General features: G+C 53.4%; 2 protein-coding genes across 9 annotated transcripts in view; one reads left to right on the top strand and one right to left on the bottom strand.

Moving 5' to 3' along the window:
- Lrsam1 (leucine rich repeat and sterile alpha motif containing 1) overlaps positions 1-2,223 on the top strand; it is a 38,258-nt gene extending 36,035 nt beyond the window's left edge. For all 8 annotated transcript variants that reach the window (XM_085835010.1, XM_021184380.3, XM_029473886.2 and 5 more), the window contains one exon: positions 565-2,223. In XM_085835010.1, the coding sequence (XP_085691136.1) occupies positions 565-690 (126 nt within the window). In that variant the 3' untranslated portion in view covers positions 691-2,223. The remainder of the gene's footprint in view (positions 1-564) is intronic.
- The window catches only part of Niban2 (niban apoptosis regulator 2), a 49,977-nt gene continuing 27,642 nt past the window's right edge, over positions 2,184-24,518 (bottom strand). Inside the window, exons 2-14 of the mRNA XM_021184392.3 lie at positions 22,285-22,415; positions 18,114-18,242; positions 16,638-16,743; positions 15,480-15,647; positions 8,197-8,312; positions 7,705-7,809; positions 7,448-7,610; positions 5,970-6,157; positions 5,248-5,403; positions 4,792-4,908; positions 4,503-4,610; positions 4,308-4,419; positions 2,184-4,030 (exon numbers count right to left, since the gene is read on the bottom strand). Of these exons, the coding sequence (XP_021040051.2) occupies positions 3,435-4,030; positions 4,308-4,419; positions 4,503-4,610; positions 4,792-4,908; positions 5,248-5,403; positions 5,970-6,157; positions 7,448-7,610; positions 7,705-7,809; positions 8,197-8,312; positions 15,480-15,647; positions 16,638-16,743; positions 18,114-18,242; positions 22,285-22,415 (2,195 nt within the window). The 3' untranslated portion in view covers positions 2,184-3,434. The remainder of the gene's footprint in view (positions 4,031-4,307; positions 4,420-4,502; positions 4,611-4,791; positions 4,909-5,247; positions 5,404-5,969; positions 6,158-7,447; positions 7,611-7,704; positions 7,810-8,196; positions 8,313-15,479; positions 15,648-16,637; positions 16,744-18,113; positions 18,243-22,284; positions 22,416-24,518) is intronic.

The following is a 24,518-nucleotide window of genomic DNA, read 5'->3' on the forward strand; positions in this document are numbered from 1 at the left end:
TGTAGCAGCTCGGTAGCTCTCTGACCTTCAGCAGACTCCGGGGTGCTATGTGGCGGAGAGCACAGTGGTTAGAACTCTAACCAAGGCCCTGTCCTCAGGCTCTGAAAGGGACTCCCAATTTCTTGATATGATACATGACTTTGAAGCAGTTGGAAACTTCTCAGGCCATGTGCATACTGAGGGGTCTTGCTAAGACAGAGTCAGGGAACACATACGAGGCTAGTGACTATAAGGTGGAAGTCATTTTAGGCTAGGCATCATATTTTGGCAAGTGTGAACACAAAATAATTACAAATAGGTGGAGGGCCAGGTAGCGGTACACGCCTGGCATCCCAGCTGGGGGTGGAGGCAGCTCAGTAGCAGGGCACTCAGCCTAGCATGTACTGGAGGAAAGAGCTTTTGGATTGTAGATATTTGAATGCTATTATAATCCATGGAAAAACAGGTACAAAACTGCCAACAGGCCTGACTAGGTTTTCACACCCGCTGGCATCTCTCGAGGCTGTGATGTGGTCATGGCTCCAGAATTGAGTGGTCACGATGTTGCTGCTGCTCTCTCCGCAGGCCCAGATGGTCTTCCTCACCTGTGGCCACGTCTGCTGCTGTCAGCAGTGTTGCCAGCCTCTGCGCACCTGCCCGCTGTGCCGCCAGGAGATCTCCCAGCGCCTCCGGATCTACCACAGCAGCTGAAGGCACAGTACCTACCAGCCCTGGCCCTTCCTTGGCACCATCTCCACCACTGCTGGACTCCCACCTACCCTCATTTCCCAGACTAGGGCAAGACTGCCACAGGCCTTTGTCACCCACCACCTGCCACCCCGACCCCCACTGCTCTGAGCACTAGGCAGGCAGGTGGAATGTTCCTGGCCTGTGACATTGCTATTCTGAACAGTGAACAAAAGACAGGGCAAATCTGCTGGTGGTGGAACCTTGGGGCACGGGGCCAAGGTCCAGCGTAGGGAGGTGGCCCTGCAGGACTCAGGAATCCATGTTATTAGCCAAGCCTCAGTGCTACACCCAGCTGTCTGCCCCTCCTGGAGGTGTCCATATCTGTGGAATGTATCAGCCATCCCGTCCTAAGGTGCACCAGTGTCTCTGGGAAGGGGTGGGTTGTGCAAGACTCCCCAGCACCCTTTTGCTTCTTTCTGAACGTCACCCTCCCATATCTGCATCCTTAGCCTACATAGGCAGGTTGATTCAAAACAGGAGCACCAGTAAATCTGACTCCCTTGCAGAGTCACCCCTAGGTCCATGGGAACTTGGGAGGGGTAGGAGTAGGCAGAGTCCAGGGAGAGGGCAGCTCTTCTGGGGAAAAGGGTCAGAGCTGCTGCACCTGGGTCAGAGGGAAGGCAACAGAGACACTGCCCCGTGCAGAATTAGGCAACACCCTCTTGAAAGAGGGCAAGGGGAACAGAGCCAGAGACAGGGTCTCATTATTTATAAGTAGCCTGTGCTCATGGGACAGGTTGTGTCCCTGCGATGATTATCCTAGGTGAGGGGGCTGCCGAGGCAACTGGAAGGCATGTTAACTTTCAGAGGGGCAGCCCACCCTCACCAGCTGTAGTGAAGGGTTCCATGTGACATGACACCCTTCTGCCCTCCCCAGTATAGTGTGTATGGCCTACAGCATGTGCTCAACAAATATTACTACTTGACTGGCTCTGGGGGAACTAGACATTGGCACCTAGCTCAGGCCTGGAGGCCACCCTCATTCATAGTGGACACGTGGGATTGATGAGCCATCAGGAGGCTAGTCACCTGAAAGCTCTGTGGCCTCTCCCCTTCTCTCTGAGCCTCAGTTTCCCCCTCTAAAATAGGGGATTGTAAGAATGAGTTAGAGAAAGAGGGCTCAATACATTGGTTGTCATTTGGAAGTCTGGATCCCCAGATCTCCCAGAGCCAGGCCAGTACATGTAATCACAGTGCTGAGGAAGCTGAAGCCGGCAGACCCTGGGACTCACCAGTCATGAATTAGTGAGTTCCAGGCTAATGAGACCTCATCTCAAAACACGAGGCGGAATGATCCGAAAGCCTTTGGCTTCCACATGCACATGTGAACTTGTACCTGTACACACGTGCAGGAACACACTCAGATCAGGGCCTGGTAGCTCATATGATGAGCCCAAGAGATCTGGGATGAATGGATCCCCAGATCTCCCCCACCCCAGCAGCACATGAGGAAATGAGCTTTAAATAAAGCGTTTATTGGTGAGCAGAAGCTTACACAGTTTGCATAGATTCTTCATACCATATCTGGAAGGATGGTGGAAACCCCCAAGGCACTAGAGAACGCAGAAAGAAGTCAGTACTGGAGTGAGGGCAGGGGACTGGGTGTCCCTGAGCACCGGCCACATCCTGTGGGTCTGAGGCCTGCGTCTGGGGAGCAGGTCCACAGAACAAGGGACACAGGACTGGGAGGGACCTCCTCCTGGGGGCCTTGGAGCAGCAGTCTCTGCTTTGTTCTCCCAACTCTGGCGACAGAGTCCGGGGAGAGTCATCTAACTGACTCTTGGTTTGACCCTTGTGACTAAGAGGGAAAGACAAGCCCAAATGGCTCACAAGGACATTGGAAGAGGGGTCTGGAATTGTCAGGATTAGATGACGGGTGCAGAGGCCATGGATGGTCAGCAGTGTCTCAGAGAGTCATGGCCCTCAATGTCCCTCTGGAGCCCTTCCAGCTTCCTGGCACGTAGTGAAACAGCCCACAGCTAAGCCCTGCCCATGAGCAGTTGTCAGCCCAAAGTAGGTTTGGATAGCCAGATGATCAGGAACAGTGGTCACCCAAGACACTCCAACTTCAGCTACCTTCACTTTGCCATCCTGGCCTTAGCCGCTCCCAAGCTCCCTCCCCCCTCAGGACACTTCCCCTGCACAGACTAACACATTCTGGGCCTTTCTCATTCCATCATGACCTCTGACCTCTCGAATCACTCCCCTGTAAGACCCCTAAGCCCCGCCCTCCCACAGCAGTAGCCAGCAAAGTGAGGCCAGTGTCTAACCTTGGGACCTGCAGGGAGTGGGCGGGCGGGACAGAGGCCGGGTCTGCCTCTTCCTTGCCACGTTTGGTCCCAAGGAGCCCCAGAGTGAGATGACAGCTTCCCAGCTTCCTATACATGAGTCACAACACCACTGCTTTCATCTGCCGCCATAACAGTACGAGGGCGGGATGGAGGGGCTCCCCAACCCCTTGCACAAAGAGGAAACCCTCAAAACCAGACCCAGCATTGGAGATCAGCCCACAGAAAACGGGGCAGTAACAGGTGTACTGGACCCCATAAAGTGACTTGGGTAGGCCAGACCCCTGGAGATGCCACACCACCCCAGCCACCTTTCCCACAAGGCACAAACTGGAGTACCCCTCTCCAGAGGTGAGGCTGTGGTGCCCAAGGAGGAGCGCCCTGGTGCAGAGTCCAACAGAAGCCTGGAGGCCATGCTTAGAACTCCGTCTGCACTCCTGCACTGTCCTCAGTGGTGGTATGGATGGGGGGACGGCTACCGGGGCTAGACACCTGCTCTCCGGTCTCTTGGTCACTGGGCTTAGGGGGCTCAAGGTCCACAGCCTTTCCAGGTGGGAGATGCCGGAGGGGTGAGGCTGGCGGTGAGGCCTCCGGGACTGCCACGGGCTGGGAGCTCTCTTGGACTGGAGCCCCATTGAGAAGAGGGCTGGCTGGTGGGGAGCTTTCAGCCTGCAGGTCCTGGGCCAACAGGCCTCGGAGCTCGGTGACACTGTCCGGGGATGCAGGTGATGGCGGTTCAACGCCAGCCTCAAAGGGCAGCCCCGACTCCTCGTCCTGGACCACGGACATCACCTGCTTGGCACGCCTGCGCTTTTCTGTGAGTGTGGCTGTTTCAGAGGGGCAGGGGCTGCCACCACTGTCACCACCACCGCTGTCACCGCCATCACTGTACTGTTCGCCCCAGTCGATGGGTGTGCCCTCAGCCAGCAGGTGTAGATTGGGGTCACTATTGTGCAGAACCATGCTGTCGCGGTAGAGGTTGTGTTTGCGCTGCACTGCAGCCTCCTTCACAGCTGCAAGAACAAAGAGACACAGCGCACTCAGCATGGACCGTCATGGCAAACCAGACAGCCTCCTGGGCCCTGCCTCGCTCCGGGCCTTCCTGCCGCAAAACTATAACTCAAGCCCAGAGCTCAAGCTGGCAGACCACTATGTCCCACTCTGACCACTCTCAGCAAAGCCACCCGGAGAGGAAATCTAAGGCACAGAGAAGCCAGTGTCTGGACGCAGCCTCCTCCTGGAGTCTTGGCCTCTCTCTGCCGCCTGTCTCTTCTGCCCCTCCCTGCTCACCCTGCAGGATGTCCTTCATGACCGTCTGCAGCACCACTTCCTCGTACGTGTTCTCCACCAGGATGAACCTGGCAAAGTCTTCAAAGATCAGCTCCTGGAAGCGTGGCAGCTCCTGCCAGGGAAGCAGGCAGAGAAGGGTCAGAGGCTGCACCACCAGCCGCTCCCTGAGGGGCTAAGGGCAAGGCGGGGACTCACCGACTTGCAGGTGGGGGCCAGCTTTTTGAGTAGGAAGGGAATGGTGATCTGCAGCAGCGCCTCTCGGAAGAATCTCTTGCGCACAGAACTGCTGTCATAGTCGTATTTCTGCAGGGAGGAGGGCAGGAGGGACCCTGGGTCAGGGGCTCAGCTGGCAGGAGGGTCAGACCCAAGCCTGGAGCACTCACGTGCACCCTATGCGCCAAGTGCTTCCTGGGGATGGCGGCTGGCCGCTCAGCCCTGGGCTTGGCTGGCCATGTAGACCCCAGCCCAATGGAGTCGGGCTCACCTTCAGCACACGCTCTAGAATCCGCTGGATGGACTTGCACAGCTCCTCCTTGGTGGGTCCTTTCCCCAGCTCTTGGTGCAGGAGGGTTTCGAAGGTGTACACAGCATTGTCCATTTGCTACAAGGCATACAGCAGAGTTCATGAGACCCTTTCTTCTTGCATCCCCGGCCAGTGCCCATCCTAGGCCCGTGGCAGAGGAATCAGGGGTGGTCTGTAGCTTGTGTGCTCTCTGGGAATCTAGATACAGGTGTCTGCCTGAATGCAGAAATCCCAGCAAGAGACTTGGTGGCAAGGACAGCTTCCTGGGGGAAGGGCTGGATCCTAAGGAGACCTGATGGGCAGCTAAGTGAGCAAGAGACACGGGTGTTCTGGGAAGCATGGGGCAGGAGGTCTCCCTCTCCTGGTGCTAGGGAGGCATGGAAGGCAGCTAGTGGGGTGTGGGCTCAGGGGACACACCTCTCGCATGTTGATCTGGGCTCGCTGCTTGAACACAGAAGTGCTAGACACGTCGAATCGCTGCTGCAGCCCATCAAGCCGCAGCGGCTCCATCTTTTCATAGCAGCTCTGCATCTTCAGGGGGTGGTATGCCAGCTGGGATAGCTTCTCCATGTACTGTAGGGAGCAGGGCCACATGGGTGAGCACACAGCCCCCACATACCCACATACTGCCTGGCCTGGCACCAGCCCAGGCCATACCTAACCAGGGATGGCCTCCCGGAAACGGTGCCCATCCCAGCACTTGGGAGGCAGAGGCAGATGGATTTCTGAGTTTGAGGCCTGGTCTACAAAGTGAGTTCCAGGACAGCCAGGGCTACACAGAGTAACCCTGTCTCGAAAAACCAAAAAAAAAAAAATAAGAAAAAGAAAGACATTCACCCGGAGAGCTGGGTCAGCAGAACCATAGGACAGACACACTGTATGAGGTGTGTGGCTTGTAAACGATGCAGACCACACCTGAAGCTTGCCCTCCCCACCTCCTTCTTCCATTCCCTCTCTGTATAAGCCATTTTCATCTTGCTCCATAAAGACTGATGGTACACGGTAAAAATACCCACTCTTTCCTCTAGGCGACAGATCCCTGTTGGATTCTGGTCTCTGTAGATGCCGAGAAAGGGCAGCCCACCCTGAGACACACAGCAGATGCTCTGGGGGACACCAGACCCAAGCCCAGGTCTCACCTCGCCCAGTTTGTCAATGCCACCCTCGTTGATCACGTTCAGATTCATGTCTGTGACCTCTTTGAAGAAGACATCCCGCACCTCGGTGAAGCCCTGGCTGGTGGGCACCATCAGAGCCTCCAAGATGGACGGGATGTAGGGCTGGACGTGGTTCCTCACGCACACCTCCGCCTTGGGGAGGATGAAGGCTGTATGGGGAGGGAGAGAAATTTCGTTGGTGGCAGAGCCTGGGACACAATCCACCCCACCCCATCATCCCAGCCCATGGCTATGCCATCCTCAGAGAGGGATCAATAAAGACAACAGATCAAAGCAGAAGAAGTGCATCTGCCATCCCGGCACTCCAGAAGTGGAGGCAGGAGAATTAGAAGTCCAGGGCCATCCTCCACTACATATTTAGAGTTACAAGTCTGAAGCTGGCCTGGCGAGAAAGGGGGAGAGGAAAGGAAGAAAGGAAAAGAATTGTAACACAGATGCCTCAGTGGATCCGGTGAGCTTTGTGGAAGCTGACCCTGCGCTGGAGGGGGTGGCCTGGCTCTTTCCAGCCAGTTCTTCAGAACATGCCAACCCCAGCATGTTTTACCCAGAGGGCACTCTGAAGTCCACCCCGCTTCTGCCCAGATGATGCTTATAACACACAGTAAGCATCAACTCTTAGTATCCCACTAAACTCCCAGTGCATGTGGCTGACCCACAATCACCATCCGCAAGCCACCACCCGCTGGCACAGTGTCAAAGAAACACAATGTGGGTGATGAAGGGCGCATATGCCACCTGGAGAAGAAGCTAGGTATTCCCAAGGTGACATGACGGTCCACCAGGGTGACATGTCATCAGACCTGACAGAGGTTTGAGCCTCAAAGACAAAAATCTCCACATTCAAAATCTGGGCCTAGGGCTGGCGAGATGGCTCAATGGGTAAGAGCACTGACTGCTCTTCCAAAGGTTCTGAGTTCAAATCCCAGCAACCACATGGTGGCTCACAACTACCCGTAATGAGATCTGACAGCCTCTTCTGGTGTGTCTGAAGACAGCTACAGTGTACTTACATATAATAAATAAATAAATCTTTTTAAAAAAAAAAATCTGGGCCTAGTGTCCAAAGCTTGTCACCCTAGGAACTCGGGAGGCTGAGGCAGGAGGATCACAAATTCAAGTCTAGCCTGGGTCGCATGTATGAAATTGTCTCAAACGTAAAGGAGACTAGAGCCACAGCTCGCTGACAGAGTGCTCATCAAGTGTGGATGAGAGTGAGTGAAGCCCTAGGTTCGATCCCCAGCACTGCCAGAATCAAATCTGGGTTTGCAGAAGTAAAACTTAGAGAAGAATCTGCAGGAGTCGGACGGTCATGGATTTGACTCTGATTCTTCAGCAGAATAATAGGCAGGCAAGTGAAGGATCGCACTGTGGGGAAGCTGGCCTGGCCCCGGAGGGCTGGCTGTGTGCAAGCATCTGCCAGTGGCTTCTGACCCACCTACCTCGGATCTTGCTGGCCAGATGCTCCTTGGAGGTGATGATCTGGTCCATGTCGGTGCGAATGACTGCCTCCATGGCTGGCCGGGCCCGCTGCAGCTTACACAGCACCTCCTCAAAGTGCACCTTGGCCTGTTCAAATACCAGGCGGTACACAGCGTCCGAGATCTACGGGGACAATGGAGGTGTCAGTGCCAGGGGACTGCCGGATGTTCCCTGTCAACACCCATGTACCCCACCAAGGGGTCCCAGGCCCACACACCTGGATCCACTGTCGCTGCCTCTCCTGAGGCTTTCCCTTCAGCCGTGGGCCAAGTTCTGCCTTCAGCGCTGGGCCCAGCTCCTCCATCACCAGGTTGCTTAGGATCTAGGACCGAGAGACAGGAGAAGGAGCAGGGTTAGTGCCTGTCCATCCATCTGGCTTGTTTCTCTGAATCTCTCCAGCCACACTAGGACTTTCCTCTGTGGAGCTATCTCCTAAGCACATCCTACAGGTGTCTGCCTGTGCTGTTGGTCTCCTGTGAGGCAAAGCTACTGAGGAAGGGGGCTGTGGCCATCTTGTCCAGAACTGCCCTGCCCTCCGGGACTCAGGGACACGAGTGGACAGATTAACAGGGGTTCCAATTTACCCAAATCTGTTCTTCCCATCTCTTCCCAAACCTGCTGTACCCTAGAGCCCCACTTCTGATGCAGCCTTACCTATTAGGCCCCAGGGTGACTCCCAAGGACCCCTCACACGGCCCTCTGACCTCACCTGCACCTCATTCCCACACAGCATTTCCCAGGTGCCGTACTGCTCCTTCGACTGGCGGTACATGCGGATGGCATCTGTGAATGCAGGGCCCTCCACCTTTGAGTTCTCCGGGATCCCTGCCCAGGACAGAAGGAGAGAAAGGGTCAGCAAAGGGCCATCCTGTCGTCCGCCAACACTACCCAGCCAGGGCACGCACAGCACCATGGCAACGCTTGCTTCCCATCACTCTCCGAATCACCTTCTTCCTCCAAGATACCACCACCCTGACCCAGCACAGCCATTAGCCCACCCCACAGAAAAACAGCCGAGAGTAATGAACAGCCAAACGAGGTGAGAAAAGCCATCCGGCCCTAGAGACTGCACAGCATAGCTCTAGGACACCTGAGACCCACATTCTAGCCCTGCTCCCCACATGTGGCTGCATTCGTGTCCTGTGACCCTCCCGTGGTGTGACAGACGATAAATATTTCCAGCTGCACAGGCCAGACGGCCTCTGTCCCAATGCTAGACCTAACATCCAGGTTGCAAACAACAGAGCTTTTCTTTGTCAACACACCTTGCTGCAAAAGTAGGCTGGGGGCTGGACCTGACCCGTGCACAGCTTTTTGGACCTTGAACCCCAAAAGAGCCTCAGTTTGCTCTTATGGGAACAATGGCCCTATCCTGGCCCCCCAACATGCTCTAGGGACCTCTGAGCTGCAATGTGCAGACAGTGAGCTATAGGAAGTCCAGAAGGATGGCACCAGGGCCTCTTGAATAACACTTTGTGTGGTTTTGGTTTTTTGAGGTCCTGGAGATGGGACCCAGGGCCCTGAGTATGTCAGGCAAGCACTTTACCACTGAGCCGCATGCCCAGCCCCTCAAGTGCACTTTCTATTGGAAGCTGAGGAGCCATTTCTCTTTAGAAATGGGCCCCGGGTCTGGCTTGTCTATGCACCTTATATGTACAGATGCTAAAACTTTACTGACTGAAGGGCTGGGGCTGCAGCCCAGTGGCAGGGTGTGTCTAATCTGCACAAGGTCCTGAGTTCAGTTCCTGGGTGGGAAAGAAGGATGGGAGAGAAAATTGGGAGCGTGACCAGTGCTAACAAGTAGGAAAAAAAATGCTTTTTCTACGTTGCTGTTGCTACTGGTGGTGATGGTAGCCTGTGTCACAGGGCAGGAGAGTAAATAAACAAGTTGTTTATTACCTAGCTAGGAAAACAAGAGGAAGCAAGAGGCGGGAAGCAGCCAAATCCAAGTAGGGAGAGAGGATGGTTATTGCACTAAGCCTAGCCACGTGCCTCTGACCACGGTGTCCCCGGAACCCAAGAAGGAGAAACTGCAGCTCATGCGTCACAAGCCGCAGCGCCCACTGCAGTGACAACAGGCTGAGTCACCCCACAGAAAAGAGCCCCTCCCTTCCCCACAGCCAGCCACCCACAGGAATCACTGTCTGTCAGAGCCAGAGGATATTCTACCACGGGACCCAGAGACTCAGAGCCAACAGCACCCATCCCTGCATTAGAGGACCCACAGGGTGAGGCTCGGGGCAGAGCAGCGGTGTATCAGCAGAAGTAGTACCAAGTCAGGGCAGCCAATGTGGGCCTGAGAGGAAGCCCCAGGCAGGCTCTCAGAAGGACACGCTCTCCTGGAGTCTGAGCTCTGTCTGGGAGATCTGGCAATATATAAATTACCAAGGCTAGAAATTTCCATCCTGCGTGTAGCAAGGAAGATGCAACAAAGCAAGCAAGCGTGCAGGCCAAGGATGCCCCAGCAAGGGAGAGTGGCTTGGTGGGCAGCACAATGGGCAGGGCAGCAACAGGGATGCTCCCAACTAAGGGCCTTCCCCATTCTGCACAATCAGCTACTTGTGAGCCTGCTGTGTTCACGGGCAACGCACCCCAGAACAGGGCTGAATTTAGAACAACTCATCTTTCCTAAGAGCAAAGCTCAACCAAGAGGTCAGGCTGAGCCCACATCTAGTTAAACCGATATCTTCATGAAAAAGGAAATTTTGATTTTATTTTTGGTTTTTCAAGACAGGGTTTCTCTGTGTAGCCTTGGCTGTCCTGGAACTCCCTCTGTAGACAAGAGACTGGCCTCAAACTCACAGAGATCCACCTGTTTCTGCCTCTGCCTCCAGAGACCTGGGATTATCCACTGCCCAGCTTCAAATTTATTTGTTTTAGTGTGCATATGTGTGTGTATATGTATGTATGTACATATGTATGTATGTATATGTCTGTGTGTATATGTGTATGTATGTGCATATATGTATGTGTGTATATGTGTGTATCTGTATGTATATGTGTCTATGTGTGTGTGTATGCATGTGTATGTATATGTGTGTATGTATGTATGTGTGTGTATGTATGTGTGTGAATGCATGTGTATGCTTTCACTCATCCATGTATGTCCATGTTGAGGCCAAAGGTCAATGTGAAGTGTCTTCTACCATTCTCCATCTTATTTTTTTTTTAATATTTATTTATTTATTTATTTATTATATGTAAGTACACTGTAGCTGTCTTCAGACACTCCAGAAGAGGGAGTCTGATCCCATTACGGATGGTTGTGAGCCACCATGTGGTTGCTGGGATTTGAACTCCAGACCTTTGGAAGAGCAGTCGGGTGTTCTTACCCACTGAGATATCTCACCAGCCCTCCATCTTATTTCTTTTTCTTTCTTTCTTTTTTTTTTTAATTTTTGTGTTACTTTTTTTTTTTTTAAAGATTTATTTATTTATTATATGTAAGTACACTGTAGCTGTCTTCAGACTCTCCAGAAGAGGGCGCCAGATCTCGTTGTGGGTGGTTGTGAGCCACCATGTGGTTGCTGGGATTTGAACTCTGGACCTTTGGAAGAGCAGTCGGGTGCTCTTACCCACTGAGCCATCTCACCAGCCCCTCCATCTTATTTCTTATTTTTAAATTTAATTTAATTTTATGTGTATGAGCATTTTGCCTGCATGTATGTCTAGGTACCATAGGAAACTGGACATGTGGGTGCTGGGAATCGAACCCAGGCCCTCTGGAAGGCAGCCAGTGCTCATAACCACAGAGCTGTCTCAGCCCCTCCACCTTATGTTTTGAGACAGTCTCTCACTGAACCTGGTGTCCATTTCAGCGAGGCTGGCTGGCCAGGGAGCCCCTGGCGTCTGCGTCAGACTTTGATGTGGGTGTTAGGGATCCAGACTCAGATCCTTGGGCTCGCACAGCAAAACTTCATTCACAGAGGCTGTCCTGTGCTCGCTCCCTCGCTTGCTTTGGAGACAGCCTTAGCCCAGAATGGCCTGGAACTCACCACGCTGCTCCCATCTGAGCCATCACACCTCTCCCAGAAAGGAGGGGATGGATGGTCTACTGGAAGCAGACTCACTATGTAGTCTTGGTGTTGAGTTGACAGAGACCTGAGGCAGAATGATCACTCTGAACATAGAAGTTTGAGGCCAGCCTGGACAAGACTCTGCCTCAGAAAAAAAGAAAAAAGAAAAACCAGTGTGTTCAGCGGAGGAATGAGCCTGCTGCAGACACCAACCTGGTCCTCTCCAGGCTACTGGACTAGAAGAAAGCACATTTCTGTTGTGTAAGCCACCCAGGCCCGGCCTGAAACTTCACTTGCATCAGCCCATTTCATCCTTAGAGGGGGAATGGGGTGGGATGGGGGCTAGGCTCAGCTCCAAAGAAACTGAGATTCGAGCACATGTACAGTGTGTCTGGTGGTGGTGTGTATCATGCCTGCACTGAGGGGGTGAGGGGGGAGGGTCAAGGCAGGAGGAATACAGCAAGTTCAAGGCCAGTCCAGGTTAAGTATCAAGACTGTCACAAATATCAGGACATCTGGAAAGACAGCTCAGCAGTTAGGAGCACTGACTGCTCTTCCAAAGGTGAGTTCAATTCCCAGCAACCACATGGTGGCTCACAACCATCTATATGGGATCCAGTGCCCTCTTTTGGTGTGTCTGAGGACAGCAACAGTATATTCATATACATAAATTAATACATCTTCAAAAAATAATTTAAAAAAACCTCTGTCTCAAATTGAGGCTAGGATGGGCAAAGCCACTGACTTGCGAGCACATGGCTGGGGGCGAGGGCTAGTTAAATGGGGCTGGAACCCAGGACCTCCTTAGTCTAGGCAGAGCCAAAGACGGAGCAGGACATGGACACCAGGCCTAGGACAAGAGTGAGTGCCCCGCTGCCTCCTGACACCCCCACTGCTCCAGGAATGCAGCGTGTGAAGGGGGCCCTAGCCAGGCTGGCCACCACCCACCTTGGCCTCCTTCCCGACCCATCCACCCCCACTTCCTGGCAGGGCCAGGACTGAGCAATTCCAGGCCCCATGAATTCCAGGCCCAGTCTCAATAGTGGAGGAAGCAGAAAACTCTCTCACAGTCCTGGGGTGGAGGGAAGGGCCATGCCTGGAACTGGCCTTGTCAGTTCCTGCAGGGGGTAAAGAGAGCTGGCCTGGGGGTGGGACTTTCTGTCACAGTCTTTTATGTGTCCACTCCAGCCCAGGACACACAGAACCTTCCAGCTTGCTGTGTGCCAGACTGGAGGCTCACAGCTCTGAGCCAGCTCATCCCCTCCACACACACCTCCATTCCCAGTCCCTACTGTAATATCCCATGGGGAACTGAACAGCGTCCCCTCCCTACTCAGTCCTGTCCTCACCCTTCCCCTACCTGACCTAGGGTCCCCTACTCGATCACAGCAGGTAAGCCAGCAGCCCTGGGAACCTTCAGAGGACTCATGGGCCAGCAAGGAAGGAGGGTGTCCCAGGCCAAGCAGCCTGAGCCAGAGCCACAGCCCCAGGGACCTGGAAACAGGAGCTCTTTGTGGGCAGCAGGGCAGGGCCCAGCCCAGGTGGCAGGGCTTGGCCTGGCTGAAGAGCCGGTTGCCTCCCAGTGGACAGATGCCAGAGGGTGGAGGCCTCTGTAGAGAGGTGGGGTGAACTGGGTTCAGTCAGGTGCCCACGCTCCCCTCACTACGAGGTAGAGCTGTGCCTGAGAGCAAGGTAAAGCCGCTCTGGGCCTCCCTCTGCCTCTGGGACCACATCAGCAGCACAGGGCAGAAAGGCCTTCACTACCTCACACTGTGGGGCAAGCCTAAACGTTTATAATTCCTCAGAACTCTAGAAGGCCCTTCCAGACCTGGCCTGACGGCTCCCCTCCAGCCTCACTTCGTCTCTCTCTGTCTCTGTTGCGTTCTCTCTCTCTCTCTCTCTCTCTCTCTCTCTCTCTCTCTCTCTCACACACACACACACACACACACACACAGAGTATTGTCTCTGTTCCCAGCCACCCTTTATGGGGGCCACAGCCTCTTTTGGGGAGCACTTGCCCAACCTCGCCTATCCATCACCTCCACAGTGGAGCCTACCCCCTCACCTCCTCCCTCCATTCAGGGCAGCACCTCCCCCAACACGTCCCCCAGTGCCCAGCACAAAGAACACCATCCTGAGCCGGGCATGGTGGTGTATGCCTTTAATCCCAGCACTCGGAAGGCAAAGGCAGGTGGATTTCTGAGTTCAAGGCCAGCCTGGTCTACAAAGTGAGTTCCAGGACAGCCAGGGCTACACAGAGAAACCCTGTCTCAAAAAAATAAACGAACACCATCCTGGTCACTCATCTGTGCCCCATCTGTCTCTCCATCACACAGCTGGCTGTATGTGGGTAGCGTGTGTGCCTTGCTCTTCCTTCATCAGCTCAGAATAGAGGCCATAAATGTTAGCGGAACGCATGAGTGAGCCGAAGGGTCAGAGCATAGGTTTACAAATGAGGGAGGAGAGAGGGGCCTTTCTAGATTACCATGTGTAAAGAAGGAAACTACATCATAAGAAATATTTTGGTGGGTAATGTGACAGGATCCTGGTGTAGCCCAGGCTATCCTAGAAACACTACATAGCCCAGGCTAGCTCTGGAATTCACAGGGATCCTCCAGAAACCATTATATCCAGCTATAAAAAACAAAAATCTTTAAACGCTGACACCATTGCATACACTAGCAAGATTTTGCTGAAAGGACCCAAATATAGCTGTCTCTTGTGAGACGATGCCGGGGCCTAGCAAACACAGGAGTGGATGTTCACAGTCAGCTATTGGATGTATCACAGGGCTCCCAATGGAGAAGCTAGAGAAAGTACCCAAGGAGCTAAAGGGATCTGCAACCCTATTGTTGGAACAACATGATGTACTAACCAGAACCCCGGAGCTCTTGTCTCTAGCTGCATATGTATCGAAAGATGGCCTAGTCGGCCATCAATGGAAAGAGAGGCCCATTGGACTTGCAAACTTTATATGCCCCAATATAGGGGAATGCCAGGGCCAAAAAAATGGGAATGGGTGGGTAGGGAAGTGGGGGGCGCTATGGGGGACTTTTGGGATAGCATTGGAAATGTAATTGAGGAAAATATGTAATAAAAATATTAAAAAAAAAAAAATCTTGACCAATCACAAGCAGACTCATGCTACATTACCCTCAAGTCCACAGGGACACTTATCACTGTCTTACTTAGAACCCAAGAGGGAAGCCAGTCTCCATGCAAGTTAACCTTGGTTGTAAGTGTGACAGGGTTTAGAATCACCGTGGAAACAAACCTCTGGGCACATCTGAGAGGAAGTTTCTAGAGTAGGCTAGCTAAGGTGGAAGGAAGAGTCTCCGAAATCTGGGTGGCGCCCCATGCGTTGGGCTTCCAGACTGAGTAAGAAGGGAGCAGAGAGCAGCGTCCATTGCTCTCTGCTTTCTGATTATAAATGCAGTGTGAACAGCTGCCTCATACACATACCATGCCCTCCCCGCCACAGTGGACTACAGTACCCTGAAAGGAAAGACACATAAACAACAGTAACTATAGTCTCCTAACATCAATTGCTAGAAAGTGGCAAAATCCAGGCAGTGGCAGTGCATGCCTTTAATCCCAGCACTCAGGAGGCAGAGGCAGGCGGATCTCCGTGAGTTTAAGGCTAGACTGGTCCACAGTGAGTTCTAGCCAAGGATACAGAAAAAAACCCTGTCTCAAAAAAAAAAAAAAGAAAAGTGGCAAAATCAAAATGATTTTGGGATTGGGAGTCCATGGGATCAACAGTCACAGCGTTCTGAGAACAGTTTTGTAATGTTTCCTTGGCAACAAAAAAGTATTTCATCAAGGTAGAAGATTAAGAGTGATAATCAAGAGTTTCTTACATCCTCAGCAGGGAAAAATGTGAGCAGATCCTAGAGCAAGCTAGCCATTCCATACGCAACCACTAGGTGTCGCCATCCAGCACATTAGTAAATACTGCCGCCTGCTGGGGTCTCACCGTTGTTGCAGTGTCGAACGCAATCCTGAAGCACCGCCTGCCACTTGTCCTGTTCCGCTTCTGTCATCATGCAGAAGTAATAGTGTCGGGCATAAGGATGCCACAGGATGAGAGGGAACTGCGTTGGGCACTTAAGGATGGGGGTGGAGCCTGATTTCGATGTGGTCCCTGTAGAGAGATGTGAACAGCTGCGCTGAGGTCTAGGCTCAGGCCTAGAGAAGACAGACACCCTGTCCTGGGGACGTCACATCAGCAAGGAAGCAGCTCGCCTTCATTTTGACCCCATGGCCCAGCCAGAGTAACTGAGAAACCCGGCATCAGTGCGGATTCTTTTCCTAGAACTGGAAACAGGTGACATCTACCTTGCTCGTGTGTAAGACACTATGACACGATCAGGCTCGTTACATTGTTAAACTTCTCTTCAAATTTCAATGGCAGAGGCCAAGCTGGTGGTTTAAATATCCAGGGAAGAAGGGAGGCATGTGGGCAAACAAAATAAATACAAAGGAATTTTTCTCTATCTCTTTGGCTCTCAGGGATATTTTAGATCCAGCAAGATAACAGGCCCTGGGCTCACTGCTGTGGTCAGTAATATGACAGTAACAGTTGTGCATGGCCCAGCTCTGGGTGGCTGGGATAGGGTAGTTGCTCACACAGCCCACCCGAGGCCCTCGGGCTCCCTCAGCGCCAGGGTTCAATTGATGCGGAGGAACCTGATGTCAGAGGAGGAGGGGCTTAAAAGAACTGAGACACAGTCCTGGAACCTAGGAAGCTGGGTCCCTACAGAGCATCTACTGCCACATAAGCTTCAGTCCCAAATCCCAGGTGGGGACTGTGTAAGCCTCTGGAAGCCTCAGCAGGCTGAGAAGAACAGGAAGAAACCCTTGGCAACGCATTGCAGAGTTATCATCATCTTTCCCTGGGCCAACCGAGTCTAGGTCTAGACCCTATCTATACACAACCTGGGGCCAACTCCACCTTGCAGGCCTTCGAGTCTCCTCTTTGGGGGCTCGGGTTGTTCAAGAGATATGTAGACATTCTAAGCCCCGCTGGCTGCGCTGCAGAATGGCGCCCAAGCACGGGCTCAGGTCATCCCCTTCCCTGGCCAATCCTTAGGCCTACACAGGACAGGATGGCTGGAGACCACTGGTTCTTTACCTGGCAGGGAATTGCCGACGAGCTCCAGATACTGGTCGACAGAGGTGAGAACTTTGTAGCCTGCGCTGTTGATGACGGCCCGGGGTGGTATCTGTCGCTCATAGGCCTGAAGAGAGCAAGAGAAATGGGGCCTCAAGGTTCAGAATGTTGTCAAGCACAAACCTCACTTCCAGCTGGCCCCACGGGCTACTCAGCTACTGGTTCAAGGTTTGGGGGTGGGTACTAGATGAAGGAGGAGCAGCCACATAAAATGTTCAGCGCAGTGCCTTAGCATGTAAGGAGCCATGCTGGGGCAGCTGCTTATTAGTGACACTGATGGCTGTCACTAATACCTCTGTGACCAGCGTCTACATTGTGCTGGGGACACTGCATGTTTCGTTTCCCAGGAGGTGGCTCCTTCCAGTTCACATTGATAGGAAGTAGATGTTGGCCATGAACCAGGGCTGTCCCCAGAACCCAAGGTCTCTGTCCACTGCCTTGGCTCCAAATGTCTAGGCTCTGAGCATCACAGTGCTTCAAAGGAGACTCTGAGTATGCAGCTCTCCTTGATACAACGGGGAGGGAACTCTGCTCACTGGGGGCAGACAGATCTGCTCGGAAACAGGTCAGACAGGCCTGCCTGTAGGGCGGCGCTGGACAAGTGTTTGGCCGATGAAATAAAGTTTGTAATATAACCAGGTGGGACTTCCTGGAGGGGCCCAAAGCAAAGGCAAGTCACGGTCAGTCCCCATCTCTTCTCAGACATATCAGGGCATGAAGAATTGGGGAGATTTCAGGAACCCCGTCCAGAGATGGCACAGAGGGCCAGACTGCGCGGCACTGGCAGAAGGAGCCGGGTCTGGGAGAGGCGGGAAGGAGACTGAGGCAGGCAGAGGGTGGGCTCTGTGGTGATGCAGGGATTTTTAGTGCTTGGCAGTGACCAGAGAGCAGTGATCTCAAGGAGGGTTTAGGAGGAGGACAGCGGGACGCAGGATGAAATGACTGAGAGGACAGACAGCTGGACACAGGATGAAATGACTGAGAGGGGAGCCCTAGGCCAAGCAGACTTGGAGAAATGCAGAAGGATCAGAAAGGTTGCTTTGGTCCTAGAACTTCCATGGAGAGATGGCCCGTGGTAGGCATGAAGGGGAAGGTGTGGCGTCCGGAGCCTCAGACGGTGGAATGGGGGTTGCTGAGTAAGAACTAGGTAAGTGGGCTGGAGAGATGGCTCAGTGGTTAAGAGCACTACCTTCTCTTCCAGAGGACCTGGGTTCAATTCCCAGCACCCACATGGCAGCTCATACCTGTCTGTAACTCCAGTTCCAGAGGATCTGATGCCCTCATATAGACACATATGCAGGCAAGACACCAATGTACATGAAATAAAAATAAATTAAATTTTTTTCAAAAGTTAAAAAAAATAGCTATGTAAGCCTGGAGGAGGGTGGGCGGCCACCAGGAGCGTGGGGAAGGGTGGCTGGCTCACCCCGGACTCACCACTTTGTTCTCATACAGCACCAGCCCGTAGTTATGGGGCACCAGGCTGAAGCGGTTTCTCCACTTCTTATTGTCTTCCTGGTACTGGAAAAGGTTTCCGGAGAAGATGATGCGTTCATCCAGGGGCACCTGTGGGCAGGAGGGAACAGGGGCGGTCCCAACAAGGTGGGAGCACAGCCATCAGTGCCTGTGTTATATAACTCCTCACGCAGCACACACACACACACACACACACACACACACACACACACACACACACCACCACCACCACCACCACCACCACCACCACATCCCTGGCCTCGTCAGGACTCCGAAGCAAGACTGCACTGTACCCACTGCACAGATGGAAGCCTGAGGTTCAGGGCAGTGAGGTGCTCACTCAGGGTTCAAATAGGGTAAGAGTGGAACCCAGTCTGGACATTCATTCACAGCCATGCCAGACTAGGGGTCCTGGGGAGGGAACCGGGCAGCAGGCTGCTTCCCCTAGCCACCTGCCACTGTTACCCAGGGCTTTCACCTAGCTGGAGACAACACCCACAGGCCACACTGGATGGTCCTAATGCCTGGGAAAGCCTCTGCCCAGCTCTGGGCCTCAGTTTCCCCTCAGCTCAATGAAGACTTGAATTTGTATCCAGAGCTCCCAGCTTGGCCAAGCTGGCATGCCAGAGTCTGGGTAGGCAGAGATGCTAGGCCAGCATCCAGGCAGAGAGGAGACCTGTGTGCGCTGTAGACACGCTGGGACAGTCCTGTGAAACCCCACAAAGATGCGGGGGGACGGCAGCAGCTAGTTCTCTCATCTGTAAACTAGGGACGGTAGCTGACAAGGAGGAGGCAGGCACCAGGCAAAGCACTTGCGTGCAGACAAAGAGTGGCCACACCAGGAACCCGCCAAGTGCAGGAGACGCACTCCAGCACTCCCAGCTTCCGGTCTGATCTGGACACTGGAGGTCCAATGTCTTTACCCCAAGGGTGGGGGCCGAAGCTGAAGCTACCGAGATCACGGAAGCTTCTGGGAGGGAGGGACAGAAGCTGCAATGGACTATGGGAGCCAGAAAAATCCAGAGATTGCCAATTCTGGACAAGTTCTGTTTATTCTAGGATAAACACGGTACCAGTTACAAAATGGACGAGTGCTGTATGTATCGATGGGGGGAAAACTGTGAGTTTGTGCCAGTGCTCTGAGGCCTCTGAGAATGCAGGGGCCCCTCCTGCCTTCTTCCCTGGCCCCTTTCCCTAGCTGCCCCCTGCTGCTCCTCAGGGGAAAGCTGCCCTCCTAAAAGGAGAGCCCATTGTGCTCAAACAATAGAACCCAAGACCAGTTTCCTCTCCAGAAGAAAATATTTACAGGAAAAAAAAAAAAGGGTCTGCTCCCCTCCCCCACCGCGGGTTCTGCCCAAGAGCGGAGACTCCCACTTGGTGGTCTATATTTAGACTTCTGAAACCCAGCCCTCCAATCTGTCTTTTCTAGAAAGAGCAGCCAGGGTTTCCCTAACACCCTGGAAAGACCCCGCCCCGCTAGCTCAGCTGGGCATCTGTTTGGTGAACCGGAAGGCCCCCGGGACTGGGACCTTACAGGGACTGCAGAGGCAATGCCTGAGCCTTTGAAGACAGACTCTGCTCCCTTCCACCAAGCATAACCCCCCCAGATCCTGAGCCACCTTCCTCAGGCTGCCTGGCTGCTGCCTTAGATTTTATTTTGAAGATTTTTCTTCAAAGGTAAACTGAGGTGTTACAAGCAAGCCTGTAATCCTAGATTCAGGAGGGAGGTAGAGGCAGAGGGACATCCTCTACTACAAATGGAGTTTGAGGTTAGCCTGGGCTACATAAGACCCTATCTCAAAAGGGGAAAATTGGTTTGGGTTTTTGGGTTTTGGGTTTTGGTTATTTTTCAAATGGCAGAGTCCTGTTTTGAGCAGAAGGCCTGCAGAAGGTCCAAAATATTTCAGACCCCACAACTCAGGGCCAGCCTGGCCGCCCCTCACAGGCGCCAGAGAAGCGACTCCCCAGCCTCAGCCCCAACCCTAGCCCCTCGGTGCCCCAGTGACCCTCAGAGCAGGGAGTAGACAAGAGACTGAAAGAAACTGTTCATCACAAAACAACTATCGATTGCTTTGCTTGCTGGGGTGTGAGGTGAGTTTACAGCAGACTGGCCTTGAACTTGCGCTGTTCTGGCCTCGGCCTCCTGAGTGCTGGGATCACAGGCCGGCCACCTCACACCCAGACCCACTTGCTCTTATGACGGCTATGATTGTTTCTTTAGAAAATGACTGTGATCGTTCTGGTGACTAATGCGATTTCCCTTCTATCGGTGCCATGACTTCACGTGGTGGTCAGGCTCATGAGACACCAAGGACCTCTCAGGGACCAAGAGCACCTTCAGGCCACTGATCTGCCTACATAGCCTGTTTGACGGGATGAGCACACAGCCCTGTGAGCACATGACAAGCCAAACACAGAGAAAATGCTTAACACAGCACCAGCTCCCACTCGCCCTGGGCTCTTGGGAACCGGGCTGCCTGAACTGTTTGTTTTTGTTTGGTTTTGTTCTTTTAAAACAGGGTTTTAGGATATAGCCCTCCTTAGCCTAGGGCTTACTCTGTGCCACCACACTGGATTTGCCTGTGACCTTCATTCTAGATAGGAGAAGTAGCCGAGGCCCTGCTCATCTGGGCTGAATTACAGGTGCAGGGGGACACCTGCCAGGCCTGAGAGCGGCCATATCCAAACACCCCTTCTCTACAGTCAGTCATGACACTCAGATCGGAGACAAACATCCCAGCCTTTCTCTCCTCCCAGGGCAGGCTGAGATGGGGGAGAAAGGATCGTAGGCTAGGAATCTAAGCCAGCTCTGTCTGCCTCCAGAGTCACTGGGCTAAGTTTGGGACTTTTTGTACATAAAGACTCCTTCTGTCTGTCAGTCCCTTCCCTCTGTCTGTCAATCCCATCTCACAGTCAACCCCTCCCCACCCCCCGGGGCCTTGCTGAAGCAGCCTTCTCCAGACCAGTTGAGATTCTGGTGTCTGGTGTCAGCCAGTCATCTTCCCAGCTCCTATCTTATCCTGTAAACAGCCATAGCTGGCTGTCACCTTGAGCGGTTTGTAGAGCTATAAAGACCACGCAGCCTTAGCACCTGACCCTGCCGCCAGCAGAGTCAGCAGCAAAACTTCCCTGCAGAGCGCTCCAGGGTAGAATTCCAGCCACTTACCTACCCTCTGCCTTAAGTTGGGTAACTCAGCAGCCAAACCCACTGTTTCCTTCCTGACCTCACCCAAGCCCTGTCACCTCCAGGCCTGTCACAAGGGTCCCCACTCCAGGCCACACTGACACCCCAGGGTAGATCCAGGCAGCGTTCTCAGCAAACCTAGGCCTAATGCTAATAACAGGATAATTATTATTATATTAATGATGAGGTCGGGGAGAGCATCTGCTCTCCCAGTCCTGCCAGGAGGGAACCTAGAGCATGTGGCCTGGGACAGTGTCGATGGCTCTGTAAGGCAGGGACCATGCCACTTCCACACTGGATGGGAGGAAGCAGGACAAGGGTTTTGTCACATCTCTCTTGACAGGTGTGTAGCCTGAGCTGTCAAGACTACAGAATGTAGCTGTGACAATGAAGAGGTTGCACTGGCATTGGGGGAGGGGTTGCACTGGCAGTGGGGGAGAGGTTGCACTGGCAGTGAGGGTGGGTGGCACTGGCAGTGAGGGAGGGGTGACACTGGTAGTATGAGAGGGATGGCACTGGCAGTGGGAGAGGGGTGACACTGGCAGTGGGGGTGGGTGGCACTGGCAGTGGGAGAGGGGTAGCACTGACAGTGGGGGAGGGTAGCACTGGCAGTGGGGGTGGGTGGCACTGGCAGTGGGAGAGGGGTGGCACTGGTAATGTGGGAGGGATGGCACTGGCAGTGGGGTAGAGGTGGCACTAGCAGTGTGAGAGGGATGGCACTGGCAGTGGGGGAGGGTAGCACTGGCAGTGGGGGTGGGTGGCACTGGCAGTGGGGTAGGGGTGGCACTGGTAGTGGAGACTAGGAAGCAAGTGAGGGGTGTTATCCTCAACCTATGAAGGCCCTTAGAGACCAAACCAGCAGCATAGGGAAACTAAGGCCCAGAGAAGACAAAGGCCCATAGCAGAAGGGGTACAGAGCCCAGGCTGGACCCTCTCTATGCCTCTCACCTTGCGCCAGAGCAGCTGTGCCTGCGGTGGCCCGGTGCCCTCGATCTCATGGCGCATGCTATTGAAGAGGGAGACACCATACTGGTCCTCATAGAAGCGAAGGAACTCTGTGAGGATCTTCTCGGTTTTCTCTGAAAGGGAAGGATGCACGAGAGTGTGAGGTTGCCACAGAAACCTGGGGAATCAGGCCTGCAAGTCCCGCCTGAAAAACCGTCCACACAAAGCACAAATATCCTTTCACACAAACCGGGGCTGGTCACCTTGTTCTCTCGCACGCCAGACGAGGGCTTTGGTCATGAGCTGCCTGTACGAGGTAGGTACCCATTCCTGACGGAAAGCTGGTGAGTGGCCGTCACAGAAAACCACACCCGTCAGGCCTATGAGAGAGTTAGCCTCACCAGTGACCAAACCAGCACCAAGTGGGCGAGACTGCTTTTTCCCCTGGGTAGACAGGGGTGTGGTGAGTGGGGCCAGGGCCCCTAAGGTGTGGCTGCGTGCTCACACCTAGGATACCCTGCAGGTGAGCAAGCAGCTAACCATGCAGTGGCAGGACTAGCCAGCACAAACCAATTCTCCCAGGACAGAAAAATGCCAGGCTGTGGTGGGAGCAACTGGCAAACCTGTGACAGATGGAGGGTAACAGTCTCATGGGCTGAACAAGGACTCCTCTCTGTGAAAAGGAAAGATAACGGAGAGGCAGCAGGCTCAAGCCTTGGGGTGGAGGGCCTCACTTTCAAACACTGGAGTCATTCACTCGTGATTCAAACACACATCTCGAATTTATCTACCAAGTTAACCTCTTTGTCTCCTTCTTTTGAGACAAGATCTCATGAAGCCAGGTTGGCCTCTAACTCTCTACAAAGCAAAAGATGGCTTTGAACTCCTCATCCTCAGGTATGTGCCACCAAGCCCTGCTCATGAGTCAGGGTCAAACCCAGAGACCGTCCATGTTCGCTACACATTCCACAATGGGCTACGGCCCCGGTCCAGCAACCCAACAGCTTGCTTCTCCTAGCTGTTTGCTTATCTGGTTTCACAACAGAGAAGGGTGGGTCTGTGGCTTCCAGAACAGGCCCAGCAGGCAGCAGGCTCTCAGTTTGATCCTGCCTGCATGTCCTTGTTTACAGATGGGGAAACTGAGACAACAAGAGGGCTCAGAAGAGGAGCCTCCTGATCCTAAAAAGCTCCATTAGAACCTCAAGCTGGAGGCTGGAGAGGTGGTTCAGCAGTTATGAGCACTGACTGCTCTTCCCGAGGACCTGAGTTCAATTCCTAACAACCACATGGTGGCTCACAACCATCTGTAATGGGATCCGATGCTCTCTTCTGGTGTGTCTGAAGACAGCGACAGTGTACTCATGTACATAAAATAAATAAATCTTTTAAAAAAATGGATCTCACCCTGGGGTTTATGAAGCTCCACTCCTGCCTCAGTTTCCCCACCCACTGAGAGGGCTAAATGCAAGGACAGACCACCCTGCCTTCGCTGACAATCTTGGATTACAAGTTCTATCTAAAGACCCGGTCCTTCATCTGGACCCCCGATCATCTGCAGGTTCCCAGAGTCAGTGGCCTAAGACAATGAGAAGACTCTCTCAGTGGGCTTGTGAGGCGGGTCCCATGTCATGGCCACTTTATAGAGAAGGGAACTGAGACCCACAGAAGTTCTGTCATTGGTACAAAGTCACACAGAAAGTGGGTGATGGAACTGGGGTGTAACCCTGGGACCCAGCCAGGAACTGGTGGCCAGGGAGAACCCAGGGCTCACCCTGACATTACCACGCTCAGTCTCCAGTCTGAACCCCTAAGCCTACCTCAGTGACAGGAGAGAGGGGTGTGCATTCTGGGGGTAGCTCACCCACCACTCCACAAAGCCAGCCTGCCATGCAGGCTTCTCTGGAATGAGGTCGTGTCTGGCTAGATTCTGATCTGGGGGGAGAAAGGATGCATTTGCAGCGCCTGTTTGTGAAAAGCCTGAGGAACAACCAGTCAGTCCCTCAGAGAGCACGGGGTTGTTCTGGGGATAGTTAAGGCTGGGGAAGGGTGGGAGATGACCATGGGACCTGCACCCCCAGGGCTACTGTTGACATGCTGCTAACCCCAGGGTAGGGATCTAGGGGGTACACTAATGGCCAAACAGTTATGGAGCAAAGATAAGAATGTGTGGGGGACAACGACAGAACCCAAGGACAGTGTCAAGCAAGTGGCAGGAAGCGTGATAATCTGTGAGTTGG

The sequence above is a fragment of the Mus caroli genome, unplaced genomic scaffold, assembly GCF_978045245.1.
Source record: "Mus caroli unplaced genomic scaffold, Mus_caroli_1 scaffold_2, whole genome shotgun sequence".
In the NCBI taxonomy this organism is placed as follows: domain Eukaryota; kingdom Metazoa; phylum Chordata; class Mammalia; order Rodentia; family Muridae; genus Mus; species Mus caroli.